This window comes from Arvicola amphibius, chromosome 6, assembly GCF_903992535.2.
Source record: "Arvicola amphibius chromosome 6, mArvAmp1.2, whole genome shotgun sequence".
NCBI classification, from domain to species: Eukaryota; Metazoa; Chordata; class Mammalia; order Rodentia; family Cricetidae; genus Arvicola; species Arvicola amphibius.
Window position 1 is genome coordinate 121312843 of NC_052052.2, and position 13040 is coordinate 121325882.

The 13040-nt window shown below is 43.6% G+C and overlaps 1 protein-coding gene across 1 annotated transcript in view; it reads right to left on the minus strand.

The window, feature by feature from the left end:
- Positions 1–11126, minus strand: part of Epdr1 (ependymin related 1) — a 30839-nt gene extending 19713 nt beyond the window's left edge. Inside the window, exon 1 of the mRNA XM_038335196.1 lies at positions 10849–11126. Coding sequence (XP_038191124.1) covers positions 10849–11126 — 278 coding nt within the window. The remainder of the gene's footprint in view (positions 1–10848) is intronic.
- Positions 11127–13040: the final 1914 nt, after the last annotated feature.

Sequence of the window (13040 nt, forward strand, 5' to 3'; positions counted from 1 at the left end):
CATGGGCTGGCAATGAAAGCAAAGAGAGGCTGTGGAGGGGCCAGGGAGCAGATCCCGCATGGACATCTGTGAATAGGGGCATTGAAGCTGAGGCAGATGGGGTTGCATGACACAGCATTTATTTGAACATAATCACTTAGGTTATCATGCTGGAAAATAGACTAAAGGAGGTCAGAGCAAAAGTATGGGTATAACAGGAGGACACAAAAATCAGGTAAGAGACAGTGATGGTTGAGACTAGGAAAATAGAGAAGGTGTGATCAGATTCTGGGTATCTTTTGAAATGATAATCAGTTGGAGCCAGGCAGTGGTGGTGCATGCCTTTAATTCCAGCAGTTGGGAGGCACAGGTAGGTGTGAGTTCCAGGCCAGCCTGGTCTACAGAGCGAGTTCCAGGACAGCTAGGGCTGTTATACAGAGAAACCCTGTCTTGAAAAACCAAGAAAAAAAATTAGCTGAGCGGTAGTGGCATGCATCTTTAATCCCAGCACTTGGGACGCAGAGACAGGTGGATCTCTGTGAGTTCAAGGACAGCCTGGTTCACAAGAGCTAGTTCCAGGACAGGCTCCAAAGCTACAGAGAAACCCTGCCTCAAAAAAGAAAGAAAGAAAGAAAGAAAGAAAGAAAGAAAGAAAGAAAGAAAGAAAGAAAGAAAGAAAGAAAAAAAGAAAGAAAGAAAGAAAGAAAATAAAAGAAAATTATAATCAATTGGATTTACATCATGTTCCTTTGGCAAGTGTACAAGAGAGAAGGGTGACGTCATGTGTTTATGCTGACCAACCAGAGCTGCTGTACCTAAGATAAAGGAGGACCTTTAGTTTATATGTGCTTGTTTCTTTTGTTTGGATTTGGTTTTGGTTAGTTTGATTTATATGCAGAGGAAACACTCATTTTAGAGATGTTGAGTTCAGAATGACCATACATTCCAGTAGAAGACATCAACTAGGCAATTAGATCCATGAGTAGAGATGTAGGAGATTTCTAAACAGAAAGTAGAAACATAATGGGGAACTCTCATGAAGAGGTGACATTTAAAACCATGACTTACATGACGTCACCAAGACAGAGGGTCTAGACAAAAAGTAAAGGGATGGGATTCCCAGCCTTCCATCACTAACAGTGCAGACAGCAAGAAGAGGAAAGCAGACTAAGGGCATGAAATGAGGCAGGGGAGGAGGCGGAGTCTGGGGAGGCAGCTGGCGTAGAAAAGTATTTACTCTGTGTGTATGAGGACCTTGATTTGGATCTCAACACTAACATAAAACCTGGCCATGGTGCCACACTAAGAAGGCAGTGTGTTGAAGGCCAAGAAGAAGAGGTACATCTAGGTGGAGGGTAGGTACTGAGAAGGAGAATCAGGGAGGATGAAAGAGGAGCCAAGAGGAGTTGGAGCTCCTGGTCCTGCCCAGAGCATTCTCCATGGAGCTGTGTGACAGCAGTTTGAAGTGTTTGAGAGAGCCTCGCAGGACAGAGATTGGGATTAGTGTAAGATATGCTTTAAAGAGAAGGGGGCAAGTGAGTTTTCAACTGTTATTCTTCAAGAGATTTTTTTTTCCTTCAAGATGGATAAAATAAAAATTTGTGAAGGGAGGAAACAGGAGTTTTTACTGGGATCAGGAAATATAAGACTGTCACATTTTTTCCAGGAAGAATAAACTGATAATTAACATATTTCCAGATCTTTGGGCATGTGGTCCTTGACCACCTTCTGTAAGGTCAGAACTATGAAGGAACAGCTCAAAGTTGTTGGAAAGACGTTTTCAGAACAGTATGGTGATTGCCTCTGATTCCCATTCATAAGCGAGTCCTGACTCTTTTTGGCTTTGCTTGGCTATTCCTTTTTCTTATTGATCATTTCTATTTCCCCATCCTTGAACTCCAAGGCCTCTATACTCTCTTGAAGCAAACTCCACTCCTTCCAAGAAAGTATCTTTTTTTTGAAAACATTAACATTGCAAATAAACATGGTTTATCCTGTGAGGCTCCAGATGCTACAGTTAATTTTCCTGAGTCAATAAAACCAAACAAAACTAGTCATCGGAGATGAAGAGATGGAGCACAGATCTAGGGAGGAGTCAAGCTCAAGCCTTAAAGCCAAGTTATGACTTCTTAAAATGAAAGTTCAATACATGCAGAACAGGGCTCATGCCAGTCTACCTCCCTAAGACTTACAGACACTCTCTATGGACTTGCAATGATTCCAGGTTGATAAATTCAAGAGAAAGCAAATATCCAGGGAAAATGTAACTTCTCTTTTTCCTCTGCTTGGACAATACAAACTAATACCTTTACAGGGGAGGCCTAAGAGTAGATTTCTGCAAGGCTTCTCTGGGGGACTGAACCTCACTGTGGGGAGGGAACACCCTAGCTGCACAATTGGTCTTCAGTGCATCTGGAGATGAGGTCTTCTTCATTGAGTATGTGAGTAGGGAACCACAAACTTGACAGGGCCAAGAGGGGAATGCACTATGTTGTGTTGAACTGGAAATAGAAAGGACCCATTGACATACCTTCATGGATAAAGATAAAAATTTAGAGCAAAAGATTTACATGTGTGCATATCTGTGGATGAGTACTTGAGAGTATGCCTGTGCATGTGTGTGCATATGTGGGATGTGTATGTATGTGTGATTGTGTTAAGATCCCTTGTTTATTCCACGGAGCAAGACTGGTAACAGTGCTACCTGAGAGCAACGAGCACAACTAGACTAAGATTTGGACTTCCAAGTGTTTTCTCCAGTATCAGTAACCAGGACTACATGAGAAACAGTTTATTCCAGGGGAAATACAGATGTCTGTGGAATATCTTACTGTGCCTCAAAAGAATAAGAAATGTTCTAAAGAATATCAAAGCCAACTGGAAGAGGTTCCTCTGGCAAACAGGGAAAGCAAAACAAATGGAATACAATGATATCTTTGAGTCTTACTGAAACAAATACTAAGTTTATAGTTTGATGAAAAATTGGAATGAAAACAATGCAAAAATATCTTCCCACAAAATTACTTATTAATTATAAAGCAAAAAGATGTCACTTTATGATGAAGCAATGTGACAGACAACATTATATGACTATGGTGATCATACAGGTACAATATAAATAGCATTAATTTTGAGACACCTCATGCTGAGTAACGTGAACATAACTAGGAGGCAACAGAGGAACAGTGAGCAAAACACCAGGTCAGTAATCTTTAAACATAGAAGCTTCGAGAAAGACCTGAAGAATTGTTCTAGACAGAAAGAAATCAGAGATTCTGTACCTCAATGTCATACTTAAACTACATTCTTTTGCTGTAAACAGCACATAAAAGTTAGCTAACAAAACCTGGAGATACCTGGGTTTCAGGTGGCAAAATTGAACCAGTGTTGATGGTCTGATTTATGGTTGTCTTGAAGGAATAGAGAAGGTCCTTGATTGTAGGAAACACAATATGGAGTATCTGAAGATCATGAACATAGCTGATTGCCCATGAACTCCACAATAAAAGAAAAACTTTATACAATATGTATAAGTAAGAGATAATTTCAAAATAAAGTGAGATAATGTGCTTGGGAAATAATCATCATCTTCATTTTCAAACATATGAGAATTGATTTTGAGGGAGCTTTCTTGTGAGACCATTTAGCAGGGAAGAGAAGTGGCTTCTGAGCTCAGAGTCAAAGCACTGATAGCTACTTTTTCTTTTGCTCAAGCACAAAAGAAAAGAAGGAGGAGAGAAAGAAGTTTAAATTTACATAAAAGGGCAGGGTGAGAAAATCTTTAGAATCTGTGCCGTTTGCCAAAACATGGTAGGAGCAATCGGCTCAATGTAACAGACACACCAATATGTTCTCATGATATCAGCAATCCTGTTTCTCCTAAAGAAAAATACTTAGAAACTACCCATTATTGAAATTAAATGATTCACACCTCATGGCTGCCTAAGATCATTTCCCTACAGTTTCTAATACATCCAGTTAGTTTGATTTTACAACAGAAATGATAAATGCTATTCTCTTCTCTGGGAACGACCAAGACAGAAATGAATCAATCACAACTTGAATGAGAATCCATTTGCTACTCCATCTGTGACATACACATCATCACTTATAAATAAATAAAAATTTCTGATGGCATATGTTAGATCAATTCCTGATCAGTCTATTAAAGCAATATATCCATGCAAGTTCATCCAATACCTCCCTGGCCTCCGTGCGTGCAACTTTATTAACCCCAACACCGAAACCACCATTTGTAAGCTACAGGATTCATTTATGTCTACTTTGCTATCCCCCACATAAAGATTACCATATTGACTGAATTATAAAAAATAGCCTTTTTTTCCATAAACCTTTCCAAATATAATCCCCATGAGTTTAATCCAATAATCAGAAGAAAAAGTTGGAAGCAGAAAACAAAATAGTATCAATTACTAATATTTCCCGTTCTTGGTTCAGGCTTCTCTTATCTGAAGCTCATAAAGTATTTTAATTTATTCCATCATCTCAGGGAAAAGAGATTCTGGAAAATCCTAGTCATTCCCCGGTAACTATCACTGGGATTTTCCGTAACTATCTAGATGTGGAAGAAGACTCTTAAGAAGTTGATCCAATTCTAAACTTACGTCTCAACCTATTAGTAAATCCAAAAAGACAAGCATCCCTATTTTCTTCAAATAACATCTGGTTACTTGGCCATACTGCTGTTACCTGAAACCATTTTTAATTTTTATCAGCAAATAATGAATTTAAAGTACATTTATGCACTAAACACTCTTTTCTACACCTGACTTAGGGAAAAAGACAGATCTGTGAGAGAGAATCCGGCCAAAAACTTGGGAAGAAATAGAACGCAACTGCCTCCTACAAGCTGTAGTGTGAAACCATCACATGATGGTATAAAGACAGAGAGATGCGAATGCACCAAGTGGACATGATATCTAGGTCAGCAAGATTGGGCTGTGGCTTTCAAGTACAGTGTCAATGTTTGAAACCCACTAATTAGTTATGAAGTTATGAAGGAAAGAGACTTCCTGACTCAGGTTTGAATGGTGCCAACCTGTGTTCTGTTCAGAGTGGGAGGAGTCTAGACCAGCAAATGGAATAACGGGGAGACCCAGAGGCACCACAACTGTGAAAAGAAACGGTTTCCCCTTCCAACTCCATGGGTATCTTTGCTGGAACTGCATCGCTGTAACAAAACACGGTGGCCAAAGGCAACGTGGGCAGGGAAGGGTTTCTTTCAGCTTACAATTTGCATCATCCAGGGAAGTCAGTGCAGGAACTGAGGACAGGAACCTAGAAGCAGGAAGTGGAGCAGAGGCCATGTGTTCTGCTCTCTCGCCCACTTTCTTCTTCCACCCAGGACTGCCTGTCCAAGGGCTGCTCAGCCTCTAGTGGTCTGAGATCTCCTATATCAATAATTAAATTGAGAGAATGTCCCACAGACTTCCCCACAGGCCAGTTTGGTGTGGGGGGAGGCATTTTTATCAACCGAGGTTCCCTCTTCTAGAATGACTTTATCTTGTGTTAAGTTGAGAAAACCTAGCTAGCACAATTGACACCTATCAACAATACACAACACACCACTATTCAATTACAACTTTTCTTATTTGTCCCCAAGATGTCATGTTAATGTTAACATTATAATATAAAACATCCCAACTTTTAAAAGGCCCACAATTCAAAAATTCATACAATTGAGAAGGTTGGTTTCTTTAAAATATTTAAAAACCCAAAGTTACAAGCCTTTCTAAAATATATTGTCTCGAAAATTCTGAAGTCTGTAAAACTTCAAGCTAAAAAAACAAAAACAAAAACAAAAAAAAACCAAAAAACAAGCCGGGCGGTGGTGGCACACGCCTTTAATCCCAGCACTCGGGAGGCAGAGGCAGGCGGATCTCTGAGTTTGAGGCCAGCCTGGTCTACAAGAGCTAGATCCAGGACAGGCTCTAGAAACTACAGGGAAACCCTGTCTCGAAAAACCAAAAAAAAAAAAAAAAAAAAAAAAAAAAAAAAAAAAAAAAAAACAAATAAACTAACAAAACCCCACCTTATTTCAGAAAGGGAAAGCCAGGGCACAGTTACAACAGATTAAAACTAAACAAAAGTCCAACAGTGTAAGAAGCTCAGTGTGAACATGACTTCCACCTTTTCCTGGGCTCCTCCAAGGACTCCATATCTCCACCTCTACCATGGGCAGCACACACAATGTCTCATAGGTTCAGGCTGCCTCCACTCAACAGCTGTTCTTGGCATCCTCCCCCAGGGTACCGAAAGTTCCAAAATACCGCTGCAAGTGGGCACTTCACCAACTCTTCAAGGACTCTGACCCTGCCACATGCTGCCAAGTCTCAGACTTTCTCCACGATCTCTTTATTCCTGGAGCTTCTACTGTAACTGGACCCGAACCTTCACCAGTGGTCTCTCACAGGGCCAAGCCTTAACGTCTCCCCATGACCTCTTCATGCCTCCACAACCAGTAAAGCCTGAGAAACTTTATCCATCACCAGTTAAGCGGCCAGCATGGGGTAAAACCTTGGCTCTTCTGGACCACTGCTTCTGTGTGCTGAACTTGAGGAAACACTTCCCAGAAAATTTTGTCTCAAAGATGCTGGTCTCTCCTTAATCACAGCTGATTCTTCAGCCTCAGCTGCTCAGCATCAATTGGACCAACAAAGCAAAGGCTCCACGTTAGTTGCTATTCATTCAAAATACCGAACAGCCTTAGAGTCTTTAAGGGACTCTCAAACTTTCCTCTAAAAACGTCACAAGCCAGGCCTTCGTTGTCCACGCTGCTCTGCACACTGTGTTCTCAGGTTCCACATCAGCTCATTAAGCTCTGAGTACCCAATAGCTCTTCCATCCCAAAGTCCAAATGGTACCACAGTCCTCCCAAAAACATATGGTCAGGTCGGTCTCAGCAATATGCTCCTCCTTGTATAAATTTCTTAGTTAAGGTTTCTCTGGCTATGATAAAGCAGCATAACCGAAAGCAACTTGGGGAGAAAAGGATTGTTTGATCTCACATTTTCATATCATAGCTCATCATCAAAGTAAGGACAGGAACTCAAGGAAGGTGCCCCAAACCAGGAACTCAAGCAGTAGCCATGGAAGAAACTGATTACTGGCTTGCTCCTCATGGTTTTCTCAATCCAACATTATATCACCCAAGATCACCTGCCCAGGCATGGTGCTGCCCCCAGTGCACTGGGTCCTCCCACATCAATCATCAAGCAAGAAAACGCCTCACAAGTCAGGCAGTTAAGTTTTCCTCTTCCCAAATGAGATCAGCTTGTTTCAAGTAGACAAAAAACTAGCCCGCCCAGCATGATAATTGGTAAATATTATTCTGTGATGAAACATTTATTTGAAGTGAAAAATCTCACTGTTGTACATGAAAACTGAGCCTAAAATAACCACCAGGCTTTTGTTCATGCGTTTGCTCCAACTCTTTGCTCATCATCTCCTGATTGTAATTTGGCTCATCACATAGTTTTGAATAAAAGGTGAGAATGATCTAGTCTATCGCTGTGGATTTGAAATGACTGGTCTTTGTGCCAGCTATAAAACTTTTTGAAATATAGTTTAGCATTTGAGACTGTGTACTGACTCAGTTCCCAGAGAGAGGGTACTTGGTCTGTTGCTAAATAACGTGTATAAGTTCAGAGGGGCTGGCAGTGAGTCTTTAGCATATGGCAAACTAGATTCACAAAGATGATGATGGTGGATGGTGAGCAAATCCCTCACTGCACACCTCTGTGCTATGAGATGAGACAATGTACTGTGTGCTTTATATACTTCAGCTTACCGAGGGAATCATCAGAGCCTTCTGATAAATTGGTTGCTATAAGATCCCTAGTCTATAAAAGAATAAACCGAGTCCCATAAAACTACATTAATCTACAAAAGTCCACTTTCAGGAACTAGAATCTGGCCTAGGTCTATGGGATTATATAGCCAAATCTCTTGAATAGCAAAAAAATACTCCTTGGGTAAGAATGACCCCTCGTCTTTTCCTGGTCACACTGCTTAGCATCAGCAGTCAACTCTGGTCATTCCAGCCCATGTTCTTCATGTCTACTCACCAACAGATAACCACTGTACGGTCTTCATAAATGCAGTTAAGGAGTAGCGCCCCACCCTCACTCTGAGTGGAGAGAGCAATCCCTGTTCCGTGCCACCAGTACAGTTCATTTTAGGTACCAGTAGTGGTAACTGGCTTGACTCCTCCCTTTCTCTTCACACCCTGCTACCTCTGACCGCCCATACATCATTACCTCTTCAACACTTCCACAATGCAGCCACGTGTCCAGTGTCCCTACATCAGAAACCACCAGAAATCTCTTGGGTTTTAGCTTCTCCACTCACTCCACGCTGCTCTGTTTTTTTTTTTTTTTTAAACCTCTTCAGGATGAAATCTCATTCATGTATCTGGCGATCTTCATGCCACCTAATGATGACATCCCGTTGTTCAAACTCCGTCAGCATGACCTTTCTCCATACCCCGTACCTTCATCTCTCAGAGTGACTTGGCTGCTGTTCTCAAAATATATTTGACCCTGCTTGAAAACTCCCAGATGACAACATACTGAGCCTAGAGTACACATATACTGATGTCTCCCTTACAAATAGTTTCTGCATGTCACCCTGGTGGATTCACTTAGGGTTTAGGGGACCATTAAACTGGGTCATCGCCTTCTCTGAAAGTCCTGGTTATGGGCCGTCGTAGCTGTCTTCATTACACCTCTCTTAATCAATCCTTCATCTTACCACACAATGATAATAAACTTTTGAGACTATTAGCTCCCTCAGACTAATTAGCTCCCTTAAAATCAAGGCCCACTCCATTGATAATTGACACGGTGTCTGCCATGAACAAAAGCTTCCCGGATGAAGAGTGGATGAAGGCATGTGAACTTAGTATATCACAAATATCAGAATCTGTACCGCTTTCATAAGCCTCAGTTGTGTGATAGAAGGGAAGTCTGCCAAGCTCCCTAGGTCTTAGCATCTCTATGGAAAATGGAAATCATAAAATCTACCCTTGTGGTGTGTGGACAGCTAAACAAAATTATATAAAAACAGACCAAGTTTCAGAACTTCTACACTATATAACACACTCAAATGATGGATATTATTATGTCTGTCAAGACCCAATGAAAAACATTCATTGTTCTTGAAAGTCTTTGCACACATTCTGATGCTTTCATAAAGACACTGCTGTGTCATGCCTTCCAGACACAGAAGTAAAGCCGTCCCTCTATATCCAAGGAGGATTGGAACCAGGGTCTCCGTAGATGCCAAAATCTATGGATGCTCATGTCCTTGATCTAGGAATGACAAAAAGTTGCATGCAGCTTACAAATACCCTTCCATATATTCTCAGTTGCTTCCAATAACAAATATAATATGCTATGCAAGTCGGTTTTATATTGTTTAAAGAACAAAGACAAAAAATAGTATGTATGTGCTCAGTACATGCAATGCGATTTCACGTATGTTCTGTCCATGATTGATTGAATTCTCAAAAGTAGAATTCAAGAGTAAGGTGGGTTTCCTGACTTGGTAATGTGTGGTCTTGTACTCTAAGTAGATGGTTTGGAAGGTTCTGCCTTTTCCCTATTTATAGCCAAGAAGTCCAACACTTCAGTGGCAAATGATTCTAGGTGAAATGGTTTTCCCAAGCTTTGCTTTCTGCTAGAAATTAATGGTTGCCATTTCCCACCAGTCGTACTGCCCACTGCAGCCTTCCACCGTGATCATGCGTCATACTTCCCTGTGGCACAAATGCCATGAGGAGACGCCAGCATGGCCACATGAAGCACGCTGGGAGACAGCAGAGGGTGGAGGCACGGAGACAGGTGGCGATCTTAAATTAGAAACTGGATCTTAAAGGGGCCAGAAAGAAGGTGACATCCCAGGAAAAGTGTGCCTTCTGTCATCACAAAATGGAAAGATACACTGTCAATCACGTGTTCGTGCGCATGTGCACATGTGTGTATGTGAGCATGTGTATGAGCATGTGTGTGATAACATGCCCTCCCATTTTGCTATTGGCATGGTCATTAAAAACAGGGAACAAGTAAAAACTTGACAAGAGAAGAGGATAGGTGGAAGAAGGATTCGGATGTTAGTACTTGTGTCTAGTTGGAATTTAAGGGGGGCATTGAGTACATATGCTCTAGCAGAAGTTTTAAGGTGGCAGTCAGTACATATGCTCTAATGAGAGGTTTAGCACCCTAATTAACATGTATTAATACATGTATCTAATGGTAGTTTTCAAGTGACATTACCTTGCTCTAATGGGAGTTTTAACTAGTTTTTCCAAAAGCTAAAATCCTCAAGGCTTAAACAAAAATGTTAATATTGTAATGGGTAAGGAGTTTGTATACTATTTTTAAAAATCATTTCCCCCTCCTTTAACAGTGCTGTCCTATGAGCCACATGGTGGAAGGAGGAAGAAAACTGACTTGGTAAGTTGTCCCTTGGCCTCCACATGGACACACACGGACACGCACACACGCACACAAACACAAGTTTTGTAATTGTAAACAAAATTGTTAGAGTATATTTTGTGTCTCCCTTGAAGGCGACTTCTAGAAAAAACACGCCCTAGGCTGCAGGGGGCTCCAGGTGCCAGGAGCCTGACTCAGCAGTGAAGACTTGGGGCTAAGTTGGGTGTCTGGCTGTTCCATCCTGCCCTTGGTGAATCCTTTCTTTGCCTGCCTCTGCATCGCCGCCCCCAAGAGCCCCTGTAAAGTTCTTGGGGGTCGGAAGGGGCCAGTCTCGGGTGGAGGTCTAGCTGGGGTGCCAAACGCCTTGACCTGGCTTCCCCTAGCCGCCGCCATGCCCTTCCACGCCGCCTACCTCTTGCAGGGGATCAGCGCCTTCCTCTCGTCCAGCACCCGCACGCGCTGGTTGAGCCCATCGTAGGACAGCAGGGCGCGGCTGTTGTGCCCGCTGCTCTGCTGGTACAGAACCTGGCGCCCCTCCCACTGCTGGGGCGCCTGGCAAGGCTGCGGGGTCCCCGGTGAGCTTGCTGTCCCCAGGCCGCACAGGCCGCACAGCGCCCAGACCCAGAGGCCACCCAGCAGCCAGGCGCCCTGAGGCCCCCGGACCACCCGGCGGGGAGCATGTGCGTGCATCACGATCAGCCGCCCCAGGGTCAGCCGAGCCCAAGAGAGCGCGGAGGCCAGGCGTGGGTGCGCTGCGCGTTCTCTCGGCGCTGGGCGGAAGGTGAGCTCCTAGACGCCGGGCTCGGGAGCGGTGGCCTCTCCCGCTTTTCCGTTGAGAGGCTCAGAAAGCCGGCCTGGGAAAGCCGCGTGAATAACCCAGGAGCTCTTTCTGCCCTGGCGGCTGCTTACTAAAGCTTGTTTTCACTGCTCTCTGCTGCCAACAGGAAACGCAGCGGCGGTGCTGCCACTAGCATCCTGAAGGGCATTGAGATTTAAAAGGTTTGGGGCGGAGAAGCGGGAACGAGCTGAGCAGGGATACTTTTCTCCAAGAGGTGCAGGATTGAACCCGCAAAGCCTCAGTGGGGCGATTCTACTGGGTCCAGGAGGAAAGAGAGGTGCAGCACTTTCTCTGGCCTCTGTAATTTGTTTATGGCAAAACTGCGACCTGTTTTTTGTTGTTGTTTTGTTTTATAAAACAAATTTTAAGTGTTGTGAAGAAATGACACTAGTGGTCGCTGGGCAATTTCCAGTCTCGAGGCCTTTACATTGCCTCCAAGTCACAATTCAGTGAGACTGTTCTCTGTTCCTGCATGGCAAAGCTTCCAGTCTAGAGGTTTGTGTATCTCAGGGTTTAAATCTGTGTGAACAAATTGGGTTTGTGTTTAAGTAAAGTTAGGATTAGTACTATACAATCAAGTCGTGAGGAGACAGTTTTCTTTTAAAGGCCCTTGCTTTACAAGTTGATTTACATTTGCAATGAATAACAAATGTGTTGAAGAGTGAAGGAGTAGAAAGTGGTTGAGGGTGTTCCTGAGTGAAGGCTGCCTAAGAGTGAGCCCGCCCCAGATGGGTCCCGACCAGGCGAGGCAAACCAGGCTGGCAAACCAGGAGCATGGGCCCCGATAAACGTGGACACTTTGCCACGTGGGCGCCAGATAAAGCAAACACGTCAAATGGGGGTGAGGGAGGGTGCGAATTAAATAATCCCACATTAACTTCAAATAGGGTATACTAAGGTTTTTCTTTATTAAAAGGGAAACTCACAAAACAGGAACGGGGGGGGGGGAGGTCCAACATCTGGGTGTGGAGTGTGGGAAGAGAGGGGCAAGAGGGCGGGACCTCGGCTTTTTTGTATCCAAAGCCAAGCCTCAATCTGGTCCAGCCTTTCAAAGGCCTTGGCTGAAAGAGGTTCCCCATCAGAGAGGTTCCTGTGACTTGAGGTGGGTGGGTAGATGCTTCCTGCCTCCCCCTCTCCAGGGGACATTTGCCAAAGAACTCTGCAGTCCTAAGTTTCAGATGTACCACGGTTGAGGAAACCTGGTAGAGTGGAGAGTTAGGAGAAGGGGTCTGAGGGCATAATCCTGGAGAGCAGCAGGCATTTAAGTAGGAAGAGAAGGGAGCACAGAGGGACCAGCAGGGAGTCACCCCCAGAGAAGCACTCAGCTGGAGAACAATGGCTTTAGGGCTAGAACTAGAATCACAGCCTTTTTGGAGGGCAGGAAAACAGAAAGAACATTTGACAGTGTCCTGAGTCCCTTCACTCTGTTACACAGTCTATAAAACACAAGGGACAGACTGTCAGCTGGCCTGATAGGGTTGCAGACAGCATTCCCCCAGGCTGAGGGTGAACTAGGGGTGAGCTCATCAATAAGATCTGGCTCTATCCCTCTGCCCCAAATGCCTGTCTTAACATCTCCTTTTCCTGTTCTTTCCGGGTTGGGATGAACCTGGGGCCCCACTCTTGCTCCGTAAGTACTCTACCTATGAACTACATTCCCAGTCTCTCTGTATTAAAGAATAGGCAATCAGATAACATCAGGAAAGCCCATGAAACCTTGAGGTGAAGTGGTGAGGAGCCTGCATAGTTAAATATGTAACAAGTTT